This window comes from Scleropages formosus, chromosome 1 (assembly GCF_900964775.1).
Source record: "Scleropages formosus chromosome 1, fSclFor1.1, whole genome shotgun sequence".
Taxonomy (NCBI): Eukaryota; Metazoa; Chordata; class Actinopteri; order Osteoglossiformes; family Osteoglossidae; genus Scleropages; species Scleropages formosus.
In genome coordinates, this window is record NC_041806.1 from 1,801,029 (window position 1) to 1,815,374 (window position 14,346).

Consider the following 14,346-nt stretch of genomic DNA (forward strand, 5'->3'; position numbering starts at 1 on the left):
GATCACAAATTAACACTTTATTTCAGTCTTTTGCAGCTGTTTTCAAGTACATAACCTTACAAGTCTATGTTCGCTTGAACCAACCCTGTCAAAAATAACCCTTCTTATACTGGGCAGGAGTAATAATATTTTATACACAAGATTTGGTTACCGATACTCTGTCCTATGAAACTACAACTAGCCGAAACACCAGGGATGTAAAAAATATGTTCAAATGTTACAATTATTCCATCAAGACAATGACTCATTAAAGGCTGATAGTGTAGTTCTGTTAAGTCTGTGGAAAAATATCTGGGAAAACAATCTGTAATGAGATTAGTCTTTACATTTTGTATGCAAAAATAAGCATGTCTCTGGGTTCAAATTACCATGTCTGAACATTGGCTACTGTGGTCATTTTGAAGTGAGAAAACAAGTGTTGACAGAAAGAAAAAAAAAAAAAACTCAACAATGATCAAAGCGCAATATCGGGGATCCAAGAAGTAATCTATTAGACTACTGTGTGAATTCAGACTGCAGAACAACCTTTCTCACAAGCACTACAAAGTCCTTTGAATTCAACTTTTTAGTTTCCTTTGTGAATCTGTTATTAAATTATGCTTTATTTCTTCAGTTTGAGTTTGTTGATGACTTGCTGCTTTTTATGCTTTAGAATTACATGAAATCCTTTAGTGTGTTCTTTCATGGTTTTTCAGATACTTCCTAAGAGCAAAACTCTTTCCACAGTGACTACAGTTATAGGGTTTCTCACCAGAATGAACACGCTGGTGCTGTTTCAAGGTACTTGCCTGGAAAAAACTTTTTCCACATTCGCTACATTTATACGGTTTCTCACCAGAATGAATGAGCTTGTGCTGTTTTAAATGACCTCCACGTGAAAAACATTCTCCACATTCATGACATATGTAAGGTTTCTCACCAGAATGAACTCGCTGATGTTGTTTTAAGTGACCTCCTCTGGAAAAACTTTTTCCACACTGGAAACAGCTAAATGGTTTCTCACCAGAATGAACAAGCTGGTGCTTTTTTAAGTGACTTCCACAAGAAAAACTTTTTTCACACTGGCTACATTTATATGGTTTCTCAACAGAATGAACAAACTGGTGCTGTCTTAAATTGCCTCCTCTGGAAAAGCTCCTTCCACATTCATTGCATTTATATGGTTTCTCACCAGAATGAACAAGCTGGTGCTGTTTCAAGTGACCTCCATACGAAAAACTTTTTCCACACACACCACATTTATATGGTTTCTCACCAGAATGAACACGCTGGTGGAGATTTAAAGTACCTGTTTGAGAAAAACTCTTTCCACACTGACTACATTTATATGGTTTCTCACCAGAATGAACACGCTGATGCTTTTTTAAGGTACTCGGATGAGAAAAACTCTTTCCACACTGACTACATTTATAAGGTTTCTTACCAGAATGAATAAGCTGATGGTCTTTTAAGTGACCTCCACGAGAAAAACTTTTTCCACATTGACTACATGTATACGGTTTCTCACCAGAATGAACAAGCTGGTGCTGTTTCAATTGCCCACCTCTAGAAAAACATTTTCCACACTCGCTACATTTATATGGTTTCTCAATAGCCTGCTCAAGCTGGTGGAGACTAATGGCACCTTCTTCAGAAAAACTTTGTTCAGACTGACTGAACAGATATGAATTCTCACCAGAATGCAGAAGCTGGTGCTGTTTCAGCTGACCTCCTCTGGAAAAACTTTTTCCACACAGACTGCACTTATATGGTTTCTCACCAGAATGCACAAGCTTGTGAAGATTTAAGGTGCCTGCTTGAGAAAAACATTTTCCACATTCAATACATTTATATGGTTTCTCACCAGAATGAACAAGCTGGTGCCGTTTTAAATGACTTCCTCTAGAAAAACATTTTCCACACTTGGTACATTTATATGGTTTCTCACCAGAATGAATAAGCTGGTGGTCTTTTAAGTGACCTGCTTGAGAAAAACATTTTCCACATTCACTACATTTATGTGGTTTTTCACCAGAATGAACAAGCTGGTGAAGTTTCAAGGTACTTTCATGTGAAAAACTTTTTCCACAGTGACTACACTTACATGGTTTATCCCAGGAATGAACACGCTGGTGGTCTTTTAAGATATCTCTTCTGGAAAAACTCTTTCCACATTCCACATTAATAAAATTGTGCTGTTTTAACTTACTAGACTGAAAAATAAATTTCCCTGTACTGGATGAGCCTTCTAATGGGGAATGCAGCTCCACAAATTCTTCTGTCTCCAATTTACACTGATCAGACAAAGGAGAAGTGCTTGTTTCTTGGACTTGCAAATCTGTACACTCTTCCTTTATGTTATAATAAGCAGCTTGATTAATTTGTATCTGTGTACAAGACGTTCCCTCTAATGGAGAATGACAAAATTCCTCAATTTCACCTGTGTCTGACTGGTGCCTGGATAACAGGCAAGAGTTTATATGCTCGGAGGGATGGCAGAGTACCTCAGAGGTACTGCACAGCTGTAGATCTGCATTGTCCTCCTTTATTTTGACCATTACCATCTCGGTTTTAATGTGGTCAGCATCCAGGTGCAGCTCTCTGTCCAGCTCTTCAGCATTGAAGTCCTGTAACTCAGCACAATATGCAGGGTGGGAAATCTCATGATCATCCGGTTCAGTTTTTATACAAATATCCATGAGTGCTGAGCCCTCTGAGTAAGGGCTCATTGTGCTCCCAAAACAGTCAGATTCAGATGAATCGCTGTGGAGTGACAGGGAAACATGTTTTGGTCTTGCTTCTGCCATAATGATCCTGCAGTGCTCTCTCCCTGTGCTTGGATACTCTGCTCAGGAAGATCTTGGTTTTCTCCTCTCAGTGTTCACTTCCTCTTCTGCTCATGCGCAAACTCGTCTGCTCCAGGATAATATAAACTGTAAAAATGGTCAAGGGAGAGGAACTGCAATTAATATCTTTCATATACTTTGTCAAATGTGACCCCAAACACGTGTGACACAGAAACTCAAATCATTAAAAGAAAAATGCTGAAATTTATTACTGTAGACAATTATGTCTGAAATGCAGAAAGTAATACATTCCTGGAAAACCATTTGTACATTTAATTCTCAAGAACTAAAGCTTTAATCAGCTTCATATTAAAGAAAAATGCTTTTAAATCCTCAGAAGAAAAACTGACATCCTTTAACACTAAAACATCACGTAATCTGATTAAACAGTCGACATTAGTTATCATAGCATAACAGTAAGTACTCTAATACTGTACAGCTATTTTCTACCTGCACCCATTTCAGCTCATTCATAGCCCTTCAAGTACATTTAAATGTTTGCAAATACACATGCATGTATATGCATTGATTGATTCAACCTTAGGGAAAAAACATAAGCATAAAGATACATGAAATGAATCAATATAAACAAATGACTGAACAGGATGATAACTTTCTTTGTCGCGCTCTCACTCACACAAATGCAATGGAAAAACGCTGGTTCCAATCAATCCCCACTCCCACGCAAGCCCTGTCCTGAATTACTCAGGTAAAAATTACCCAGCTCAGCCTGTAATTATGAAGTTATTATTTCACGTATTATCAGCAGCGCATAATTTATTTTATTTTCTCGGATTTCGTTTTAGTCTAAACACTTCAATCAACGTTTGGTGCAATAAGTTAGAGTTAAAGTGAAATCATTCATTTTCAAATCAGCATTCGGTAATAATAATAAGACTTGACAGAGTGGAATTTAAATAAATAAATAAATAAAAACACACCAAAAAAAAAAAAAAAAAAAAAAAAAAAAAAAAAAAAAAAAAACTGTCGAACCGTTCAGTTCTTCGTACAAAGGAAAGAACATGAATACGAATACAAAGATAAACACGCAACACAGCAGAAAAATAGAGAGCGAGATGTTTGGACGCACCGAGAGCGAAAACGAACCCGTCACACCTTCAGAAAACACGGCGCAGTTCTGCTCAAGCGCAGCGCAGCGCAGCGCAGCGCAACGACGGAAAGCGCGAAAATGGTGCCCGCAGCTGCTCACAGCGCCACCTGGCGACTCACTGCCGTCGGTCCTCCGCCCGCATGCACGTTATTTTATTGCCGCTCTTTTACTCTGTTCTTGAATTTACTGTGAATACCAGCAGTTTTATCACAGCACATCTGGTGACTGATGTGATATTGAAGTGTTGTTCTGTATATCGCTTGTTTGGAGAAAATCGTCTGCCAAATAGCAGTATCGAGTTATGTTCACTTTAATTTACAAGCACAGACTTGTGTGATTTTGGGGGGGGGGGTCCTTATTTTTGTTCCTTGACTACATTTAAAAGGAGTGATGTTACTTGAAGTGGAATGTGCTCTCTACCTTGGCGTGGGGGTTGGGTGGAAAATCATGCATTGTTGTGCTCCGCCAAATTGTATCATGTGTAACCCAGATGAGCAACGTGTTAATGCCATGAAGGCTGAACGTTTCTCTGAGCAGTAAGACAAATCAAAGTTTAGTGTTGATAAATCAGTTTGTTCAGAGTCAAGCAGGTGACATCTATGGCACTGGAACCAACGAGGCTCTGCGATTGTTACGCAGAAAGCAATGACGAATACACAGGGAACACATATATGCACGCACAACTTAAGAGAAATGGTCTGCTAGAAACTTCTCCTTGTGACACCTTGACTCTGGAAGAGAGGTGAGGAGGACTGACTTAACGATCACCACTTTCCTTCAGCAGGCTCGACAATATGGCAGTTCCCTGAAGACCTGTGCTTGTTTGATTTTCTCACAGTGATGCAACGAATTCTGGTCATATCTGAGACAGTTGTGCTCTTTTCAATATTCCAGTATACAATGGTAAAGGCAGGAATTTTACTGTCATAATGGCATCACAATCATTGTAGTACTATTTAAAAAAAAAAAAAAAAAAAAGATTTGCCTCCATTCCAACTTGTTTCTACATAATTTCCTTGGTGTGGGGGGCAATGAAATGTGTAATCATAGGTATTTTGAAAAAGTCATTGCGCTCTAACTATAATGAACCTAATTAACAGGGTAATTAGGGTCTGCTGTTAGAATAGAATTAGGCCTGGTTTAGGCCAGCACCATCTAATATAATTTTCAAGTATTTAAACCCTTACCAACAAAACTCAAGATGGCGGAGCAGAGATTTGAGGAAGCATGTCATATAACTTCCATTTAAAAAAAAAAAAAAAAAATTCTGAAGGCCTCTGAATAAAATTAACTAAAGCCAACAATCTGGACAGGACTATAAAGCCAGTTCCATGGCTCCGAAACTCAATTGAACTAGAGTGAGAGCCATAATCAAATGGAGAATGTTTAGACGTACCAAGAAATTGCTAGCTTGTCAAAATTCATCGTATGAACAAGGAAGAACATCAAAAATGAACTCAAAAAGAGCCCCAGAACAAATCCAAGGACATGCAGACCTCTGTTGCCTCAGGTCAAGTCAATGTTCATGACAATGTACAAAAATCAGAAATGTGAGAAAGTGGCAAAGCACTGCTCAATAGGAAGGACATGAAAGCTTGTCTGTAGTTCACCAAAAGGTCTCTCAAGACTTTAGGAAAAATGTTCTGTAGACTGATGAATCAAAAGTAAACCTTTTGGATGACATGGGCACCATTATGTCTGGTGAAAAGTAAGAACAGAATTTCAGCATAAAAACCTATCAACAGTTATGCATAGTGATGGCAGCATGATGTCCAGGCATGTCTCAGTGCAACAAGATCTGGGTGCCTTGCAATCATTAATGGAACCATGAATTCTTTGTGTCAGAAAAGCCTGAAGTAGAATGTCAGGCCATCAGTCTGCGAGTTGAAGCACAGCAAAAATAGGAACGATACAAATAAGTCAACATAACAATGGCTAAAAAAACCAAAAAGCTCTGGAATAGTGCTAAGCTAAATCAATCAAGATATTGTGGCAACCCCTGGAGAAGAGCTGTGCTTGCTCAAAACCTGCAAATACTGCTGAGCTAATATAGTTCTGCAGGGAGGTGTTGACCAGCTACAATTAGATAACCAGAATTATTGAAAAATTTTGCACTTTTTATGCAGGGAAGTGATATATGTATGCCTAACTTTGCATCCTTTTTTTTTTTTTTTTTTTTTTTATTTAAAAAAAAAAAAAAAAAGGGTCATATGAAAGAATCTGGGTATGCCAAAATTATACTTCCACATTTAATTGCAGATGCATTTAACCAACCTGGGTTTATTAGTTTGTTTCTCTTAATGATTTTCAAATACATTCAATCCTTCAGTGTGCTCGCTTGTGATTTTTCAAATACCTTGCCAGAGCAAAACTTTTCCCACATTGACTACATTTATGTGGTTTCTCACCAGAATGAACAACCTGATGTTGTTTCAAGGTACTTCGATGAGAAAAACTTTTCCCACATTGAATACATATATATGGTTTCTCACCAGAATGAACACGCTGGTGCTCTTTCAAGGTGCTTCCTTGGGAAAAACTTTTTCCACATTGGCTACATACATATGGTCTGTCACCAGAATGAACAACTTGATGCTGTTTTAAATGATCTCCTCTGGAAAAACATTTCCCACATTGGCTACATTTATACGGTTTTTCTCCAGAATGAACAACCTGATGCTTTTTTAAGTGACCTTCTCTGGAAAAACTTTTCCCACACTGACCACATTTATATGGTTTCTCACCAGAATGAATACGCTGGTGAAGTTTTAAGTCACTTGGATGTGAAAAAGTCTTCCCACATTCATTACAATAATATGGTTTCTCACCAGAATGAACAAGCTGGTGTTGTGTTAAAGCACCTCGATGAGGAAAGGTTTTTCCACACTGACCACATCTATATGTTTTCTCACCAGAATGAACAAGCTGGTGCTGTTTTAAGGTACTTCTATAGGAAAAACTTTTTTCACACTGGCTACATTTGAAAGGTTTCTCACCAGAGTGAAGATGCTGGTGCTGTTTAAAGTAATCTGCTCTGGAAAAGCTCTTACCACACTGACATTTAAATGGCTTTGCCTCAGAATGAACAAACTGGTGCTGTTTTAAGGTACTTCCATGGGAAAACATCTTTCCACATTCGATACATTTATATGGTTTTTCACCAGAATGAATAAGTTGGTGATCCTTAAGGTGACTTGCCTGAGAAAAACTCTTTCCACATTTTTCACATTTATGTGGTTTCTCACCAGAATGAACAAGATTATGGATTTTTAAGCGACTTGGATGGGAAAAAGCTTTTCCACAATCAGTACATTTATGTGGTTTCTCACCAGAATGAACAAGCTGGTGCTGTTTTAACTCATCAAAGCAGGAAAAAATACTTCCACAGTCACTACAATTATATTGTTTAAGAGAATTAAGATGCAATTGTTGTTTTAAGTTACTTGGAAGAGAAATACCAATTGTCTCTGTATTGCAAGAGCCTTCTATCTGAGAATGCAGCTTCACATTTAATTCACCTTCCTCTGATTCCGATTTTTTGGAGGAAGTACAAGAAAAAATGCTTAATCTATTCACCTGTAAATTTGTATTCTCCTCCTTTATACCATAATGAACCTCTTGACTAATTTCATTCTCTATATAAGAAGGTTCCTGGAAGTGAGAAGGCTGCTCCACCTTCACTTCACCCATCCCTAATTTATATAGTTTGTATAAAGAACAAGAAATATGGCTTAAATCATGCACTTCAAATTCTGCATATTCTTCCTTTATGCCATAATGAGCAGCTCTATTAACTTCCTTCCCCGTAAAAGAAGGTTTCTGTAACTGAGAATGCTGCTCTACTTTAATGTCACATGTCTCTGGCATATATTCTTTGGATAAAAGACAAGTAGATGGATGCTCTGTTGGATGGCAGAGCATCTCAGTTGTACTGCAGAGCTGCAGATCTACATTTTTCTCTTTTACATTGACCAATTCAGCCTTTATATTATTCTTGTTAGTATCCAGACATAGCCCTGAGCCCATGTCTTCAGCACTGAAGCCCTGTTTCTCAGTACAATATTCAGGGTGGGAAATGTCCTCATCGACAGGCTCAGTTTTTATGTATATGTCCATGACTGCTGACCCATCACAGTAAGAGGTCACTGTGTTCCCAAAACAATCTGATTCAGATGGGAGTCTGTGGAGTGACAGTGAAGGGTGTTCAGGATCAGGTTCTGCCATGGTTCTGTAACTTCCTTGTCTTTTGTTATGATGTTCAGGGTGATCCTGTTTGTCTCTTATTACTGTTTTCTTCCTCTTCTGCCCATGTGCATCCCTGCTGCAGGACTAATATACACTGAAGTACAAATGGAGAAAAAGATGAAGAATTACAACCAATATCTACCATACCGTTAGCCATGTGTGACCCCACATCTAATATTTCAGGGGAGTTTCCCTTAATCTAACATGAAAGATTTGGGTTGAATGACAAACTAAAAGGTAGATGAACAGCTGCTTCCTTGTTGACTAAAGCAAATTATCCATTTAATATTTTAATCGAAAGGAGGGGACTAGTATCCAATCCAGGGTTACATCTACCAGATCACCATCTTACAGCAACAGAAGCTGTGACAGTCTGGCATAGTTACTAAGAAGAATCAGAAGCAAAAGCAAATTCATATGATTTTAATGACTTGTGTATTTGGTGTTCATGAGCCTGAACAACGACAAACATGTAATCTCAGTGGTGAAATAGGTATGTTTACATAAAACACCTAATTACACATAATGACAATTATGAAATAATTTTGGAGGAGAGTAAATATATTTTTGCTTCACCTACAACAATTTTTCGCTTGTTTAGGAAACAATTTTTTTTATAAAATCGTTCATTTCAAAATACTGACTGAAACTGTAGGGGGGTAATATAGCTTTATGTTTTATGCAAATGTTCCCAGATAGTGGAGAAAAAAAAAAAAAAAAAAAAAAAAAAAAAAAAAAAGACCTGAGGACGAGTTTGGGCTCCAGGTGTCCAGAGTCAGTCACACAGTGTTGCAGTGCGAAAAAACACGGCTGCGAACCGCTACGGCACTCGACAATCATATTAACATAACTTACTATTGCGGCTTTATATATGTAGAAGTAGGGAAAAAAATTATAATTATATATATATATATATATATATATATATATATACATATAAACTCTGGGTTTTTATACCTGAGATAATGAACATATCTTACCTGCAACACAACGCGATTCAGCTCTTCATAGCGCAACAACCGGAAGTTAAAAAAAAGTATTTATTTTTCTTTTAAAAAACCCTGCGCTTCACACTTCTTAATAGCGCCACCTGGCGGGTCGCACTCATTGGTCCTCCAGTGCCAAAGTACAGGGCATGAATGAAATAGCTCATGTAACGCAGTTATTCGTTCTCTGAAATCAGCCAAAGTAAGAGTGAGTCGAATGACCGTGTTTTGTATGTTACCGGGCAAAAGTATGATTTAAATAAATGAAAACTAGTAAAGAATGAAAAAAAAGTTTGCTGCATAATAAAAATAATTTTAGAATTAAATGAAAGTACCAAAAACAAGTGGTATTTTTTACGCTGTGTAACCCAGTCGCGAGTACTTTACTTTGGGGTTTGCTGTTCAATTCTTTGTTACTTTTTTTTCGGTGGGTGGTAGGTCACCATTTGGGTACTGAACGTTTTGTGCCCTGTAGTGACCCAACTCCTCGTGCCGTAGTTTTGGCGGGCCGGAGGCAGCGCGAGCAGACCTGTTTTTGGCGGGCCGGAGGTAGCGCGAGCAGGCTGGTCTTAGTTTAGTAGCAGGAGTTAGACAACGTGTTTATACTGAAGATAAAATGAACGCAGAAAGTACAGGGAAATTATGGAGGAAAACTTGCCGGGAAAAGAACACAAAAATGGCAATGTGCTGGAGTGGCTAAGTGAAACGGTAGACCTCAGCCACCTGAGGACAGGAAAACTGCAGTGCAAATGGTTCTTCCAGCTTGTCAGATCGTGAGTAGTTTTGCAAAATGAAACAAGCAAAAATTTGTGTCAAGATGTGCAAAGTTGATACAGATTTAGACTCAAAGCTGTAAATGCTGTCTCTACTAAATATCGACTTTAAAGGGGTCAGTACTTTTGCACTCATTTACTTTGTGTTCCATAATTGTAATTAATTCAAATTGATAGAAATGTCTTCATTTTGATATTACAGTTTTTATGTTCATGTGTTTCAGTGAAAAACAACAAATGAAAATGCCCAAGGGGTCATGAATACCTTTTATAAGGTGCAGTTATCCCAAGATACAAACGCTCAGCTTACGAAAATGTGCTTATGAAGAATATTTAATACTACTTTTCTATTTACAAAAAAGTACAATTACGAAAAACACGAGGGTGTTGTAGCAGCGCCATATCGAAAAAATAGCCTATTTTATCCTTCAAAGGCACCTTTATGCTCATGGATGAAGTGCCACAACATCCCAGGTGGCCATCGTGGCAGTTAGTCTGGACACATGTTTGGTCAGCATCTCTCTGCTTACATTTCAGTTTGTGTATCCATGCTACATCATGTGGCGAAAAAGTTTAAAGTGGAAAGAATATGGAAACTGGTACAAACACACAAGCATGTGTGTACGCACACATGCACAATTTTGAACGACCAATTTACCCAAAACTTGTCTTTGGGAGGAAAGAGACTGGAGAGTCTCCTCCCAAAAATCATTCAATCTGAAAAGAATTGGTTTGTTCAAACCATGTTTGGTGCCAATAATATACAGTGCATAATATTTTAAATATTTAAATTTTACTTTTGAAAATTGGAGCTTGCTATGGTTATTTTTCTTGATGCAGTAAAAGCATCTAACATTGTACAATGGAGTTTACTTTTTTGAAAAAGTTCAAGAACTATTTTATTAGCCTAATTAAAGTTTTATACTCTTTGGCAAAATTTAGTACACATATGGCATACTGTCAAACATATTTTCTGCAGGATGAGGCTGCAAGCCTTTTTTGTTTTTATTTACACTGAATGATTGAATCTTTGGTATCCTCTTACAGTAAACTTTCAGGTCTATAAATTCAGTCTGTCCTAATCTTTGGTTATGCAACTGAATTCCCCTCAATTTAAGTGTGTCATCCGTTTCAACTGGCAACACTGGTAAAACTCCAGTTTTTGGTATTTTTAAGAATAACCCCTTCTATCCAGGTAAACAGTGTAACATTTTATAATTTGTGAACGCCATGTAATATTCAGTTACCAATATTCTCCTGGATGAAGATTCAACTTGAAACATTAGGGATGGAAAATATTTTCTTTGGACCATTTTTCACTAAATAAATCTCAGAACTATCAGTTATTGTCAAAGGAAACATCACATTAATGCCTGACAACAGTGTAGTTCTGTTAATCCCAGGAAAACAATTCCCTGAGTCAAAAAAACAGACCGACAAAATCCCCTGTAATGGTCTCAAAAACAGATTAGTCCGTAGATTCCATATGCAGGACATCAGCATGAGTCTCATGGTCCCAGATGATCATGACTGATCAGTTTCTGTTGTGGTCAATTAAGAGTTGGTTTAAACACATGAAGAACACCGAGTCAGAGTGGACAGTGACCCAAGCCCAATATCTGGATTCCAAAGGGTGGTCAAGGACAAAAATATGTAAGTATAAACAAGAAGCAATAATTCAACTTTAAATTCAAACCTGCATCATTTTGTCTCCTTCATAAACCATATTTAATTATATTATAAATTAACATTTTTCTTCTGTGGATACTTTAGAAATGTACATTAGCTCCCACAGTGTATTCTCTCACTGATTTTCAAATACTTGTTCAGAGCAAAACTCTTTCCACTTTCACTACATTAAAATGGTTCCTAACAAACTGGTGCCTTTTTAACTCATATCCTCTGATAAACCCTTCACCACAGTGACCACATTTATATGGTTTCTCACCAGAATGAAGAAGCTGATGCTGTTTTAATGTACTTCCATAGGAAAAACTCTTTCCACACACACTACAGTTATAGGGTTTCTCACCAGAATGAACACGCTGGTGGAGTTTTAAGGTGTCTCCTCTGGAAAAACTTTGGCCACATTCACTACATTCATAGGGTTTCTCACCAGAATGAACACGCTGGTGAAATTTTAAAGTACCCGCTTGAGAAAAACTTTTTCCACATTCGTTACATTTATATGGTTTCTCGCCAGAATGAACACGCTGGTGCTGTTTTAAGATACTCTGATAGGAAAAACTTTTACCACATTGGCTACATTCATATGGTTTCTCACCAGAATGAACACGCTGGTGGAGTTTTAACGTACCTGCCTGAGAGAAATTCTTTCCACATTCACTACATTTATATGGTTTCTCACCAGAATGGGTACGTTGGTGGAGTTTTACAGCACCCGCTTGGGAAAAACCCTTTCCGCATTCACTACATTTATATCGTTTTTCATCAACGTGAAAAAGCTCATGCTCTTTTAACTCGTCTAAATTGGAAAAACTGCTTCCACATTCACTACATTTATATTGTCTTAAAGAAATTATAAACTTATGGCAATTTAAGTTACTACATTGAGAAAAAATGCATGTCCCTGTGCTGGAGGACCCTTCTAACTGACAGTGCTGCTCTACCTTAATGTCTTCTGTCTCTGACTTACATTGTCTGGACAAAGGACAAACAACAGACACCGGCAAACCTGAATATTCTTCCTTAATGCCATAATGAGCAGCTTCTTTAACTGCCCTCACTGCACAAGAAGGTTCCAGTAACTGAGAATGCTGTTCTACTTTAATTTCACTTGTCTGTGATTGGTACTGATTGGGTAACAGATAAGTACAAGAGTTCAAGTGCTTTGAAGGAAAGCAGAGTACCTCAGTGGTACTGCTCGACTGTAGATCTGCAGCATCCTCCATTATTTTGACCGTGACAATCTCTGTTTTAATGTGATTAATGTCCAGATGCAGCCCTGAGCCCATCTCTTTAGAAGTGAATCCTTGAACCTCAGTACAATATTGAGGGTGGGAAATGTCCTCATCGACAGGCTCACTTTTTATGCACATGTCCTGAGAGTAAGAGGTCACTGTGTCCCCAAAACAGTCTGATTCACACGGGAGGCTGTGGAGTGACAGCGAAGGGTCTTCAGCTCTTGCTTGTGCCATCATGATCATCTCCAGTCTTCGATTCCTTGCTCTCGGTGCTCTATATTTTCTGTCAGAATTCCTCTTGTGCCCATGTGCCGTCTGCTCCCCTCTGGGACTGAGACACTGGAAGAATCACCAGGAAGATGACAGGAGTTACTGTCTCACATACCAACAACTGGGGTACAGCGCTGCAATTGCCTCCATTTTGCACATTTACACATGAAGTTAGATTTGAAATTTTTTTGCTTTCATTTACCGTGTTCACTTTAGACACGGCTGTGTGTGTGTTTTTTTTAATGAAATTGTTGGTTGTCATTTCAAAATGAGGACAGATAAGAGTCATTCAAACATTCAGCCCCACTCACTGTCACTGTGTTTGAACACCAGCATCATCATGGCGATGGTTTGATGTTTCACTGCATTTAAAAGTCATTTAAATACAGACGGGGTTGGAGTTGGAAGCGCATTACGACATATAAATTAAAGCAATGAATGCGACCTTAAAATAGAGCAATGAGATAAAATCCTGCGACGACTGAAGACGGACGAACCTACCTGCGCCAGGAAGAGCGCGTTCAGCTCCAGCTCAGGACTACCGTGGAAAGTAGCAAAGTGCTCCTCATAGCGAGTGAGAGCGCCGCCTGGCGGCCCACAGCGGCCGGTCCTCCGCCGCGCAAACTGGGTTCTCTCCGACAGCGGAGAAACAGAAACGGTGACAGTCGGGAATCGAGGAGAAAGCACACTCGCATGTGTCCTGGAGGCTTTGAGCGACTGTTTTGTGCTTTATTGAATCAATACTGTTTGAATGAGCTGGAGCGGAATGTGTCCAGTCAACGAGAAAAGACCTAATAGAGACGAATTTGGGTGTCCGGACCGGTGTGTCTGGTGTTGGAGTGAAAAACGGGGCACATAATGATACACACGGAACACGGAGACACTCGTCGGTCACACTAAAACATAACTAGTGCGGTAAAGAACATCAGATGAGGCAAATGAAATAAAATCGGACAATAAAGCTGCACGCCTCTGCACTCTGCTAAATACAGTACAAAAGTGCTCCTCACTCCAGCTAGTCGGAGCGCCACCTGGCGGCCGCGCCGTCACTGCTCCTTCAGCGCACACGGACAGCAGGGAATGTGCGCTACGTTCTCCAGAGTTCTTGGAAACGTCATCTTTTTAGAACTATTATAATCCATAAGGCCTTGATCCGGCGACGAAGCTCTTCCTCTGTCTGTATTCGTGTGTAACGAGTTAGTTTTGTACAGT

The 14,346-nt window shown here is 38.7% G+C and overlaps 1 protein-coding gene across 2 annotated transcripts; it reads right to left on the minus strand.

Annotated features, from left to right (window-relative positions):
• LOC108930211 (zinc finger protein 883-like) lies at positions 1-13,682 on the minus strand. 2 transcript variants are annotated; one of them, XM_029252226.1, is made up of 6 exons: positions 13,636-13,682; positions 11,815-13,203; positions 6,630-7,278; positions 6,293-6,545; positions 1,675-2,043; positions 1-1,590 (listed from the first exon to the last, which is right to left on the minus strand). In XM_029252226.1, exons 2-6 carry the CDS (start codon positions 13,105-13,107, stop codon positions 669-671), a joined length of 3,486 nt encoding a protein of 1,161 aa, XP_029108059.1. In that variant the 5' UTR covers positions 13,108-13,203; positions 13,636-13,682; the 3' UTR covers positions 1-668. The 2 variants fall into 2 exon arrangements, with proteins under 2 accessions (XP_029108059.1, XP_018600861.1); XM_018745345.1 differs by lacking the exons at positions 1-1,590; positions 1,675-2,043; positions 11,815-13,203; positions 13,636-13,682 and adding an exon at positions 9,162-9,215 and having other exon boundaries at positions 6,171-8,275.
• Between the last annotated feature and the right edge of the window lie 664 nt (positions 13,683-14,346).

Bases quoted from the DNA above. Each gene is read 5' to 3' on its own strand.
- LOC108930211 (XM_029252226.1), bottom strand. From the start codon at position 13,107: ATGATCATGATGGCACAAGCAAGAGCTGAAGACCCTTCGCTGTCACTC. The intron at 7,279-11,814 runs GTTAGGAACCAT...AAACAGCACCAG, and splicing joins AGTTAAAAAGGCACCAGTTT to CTTGTTCATTCTGGTGAGAA. The intron at 2,044-6,292 runs GTATTTGAAAAA...TTCACATGAAAG, and splicing joins AAAAGTTTTGCTCTGGCAAG to TACCTTGAAACTTCACCAGC.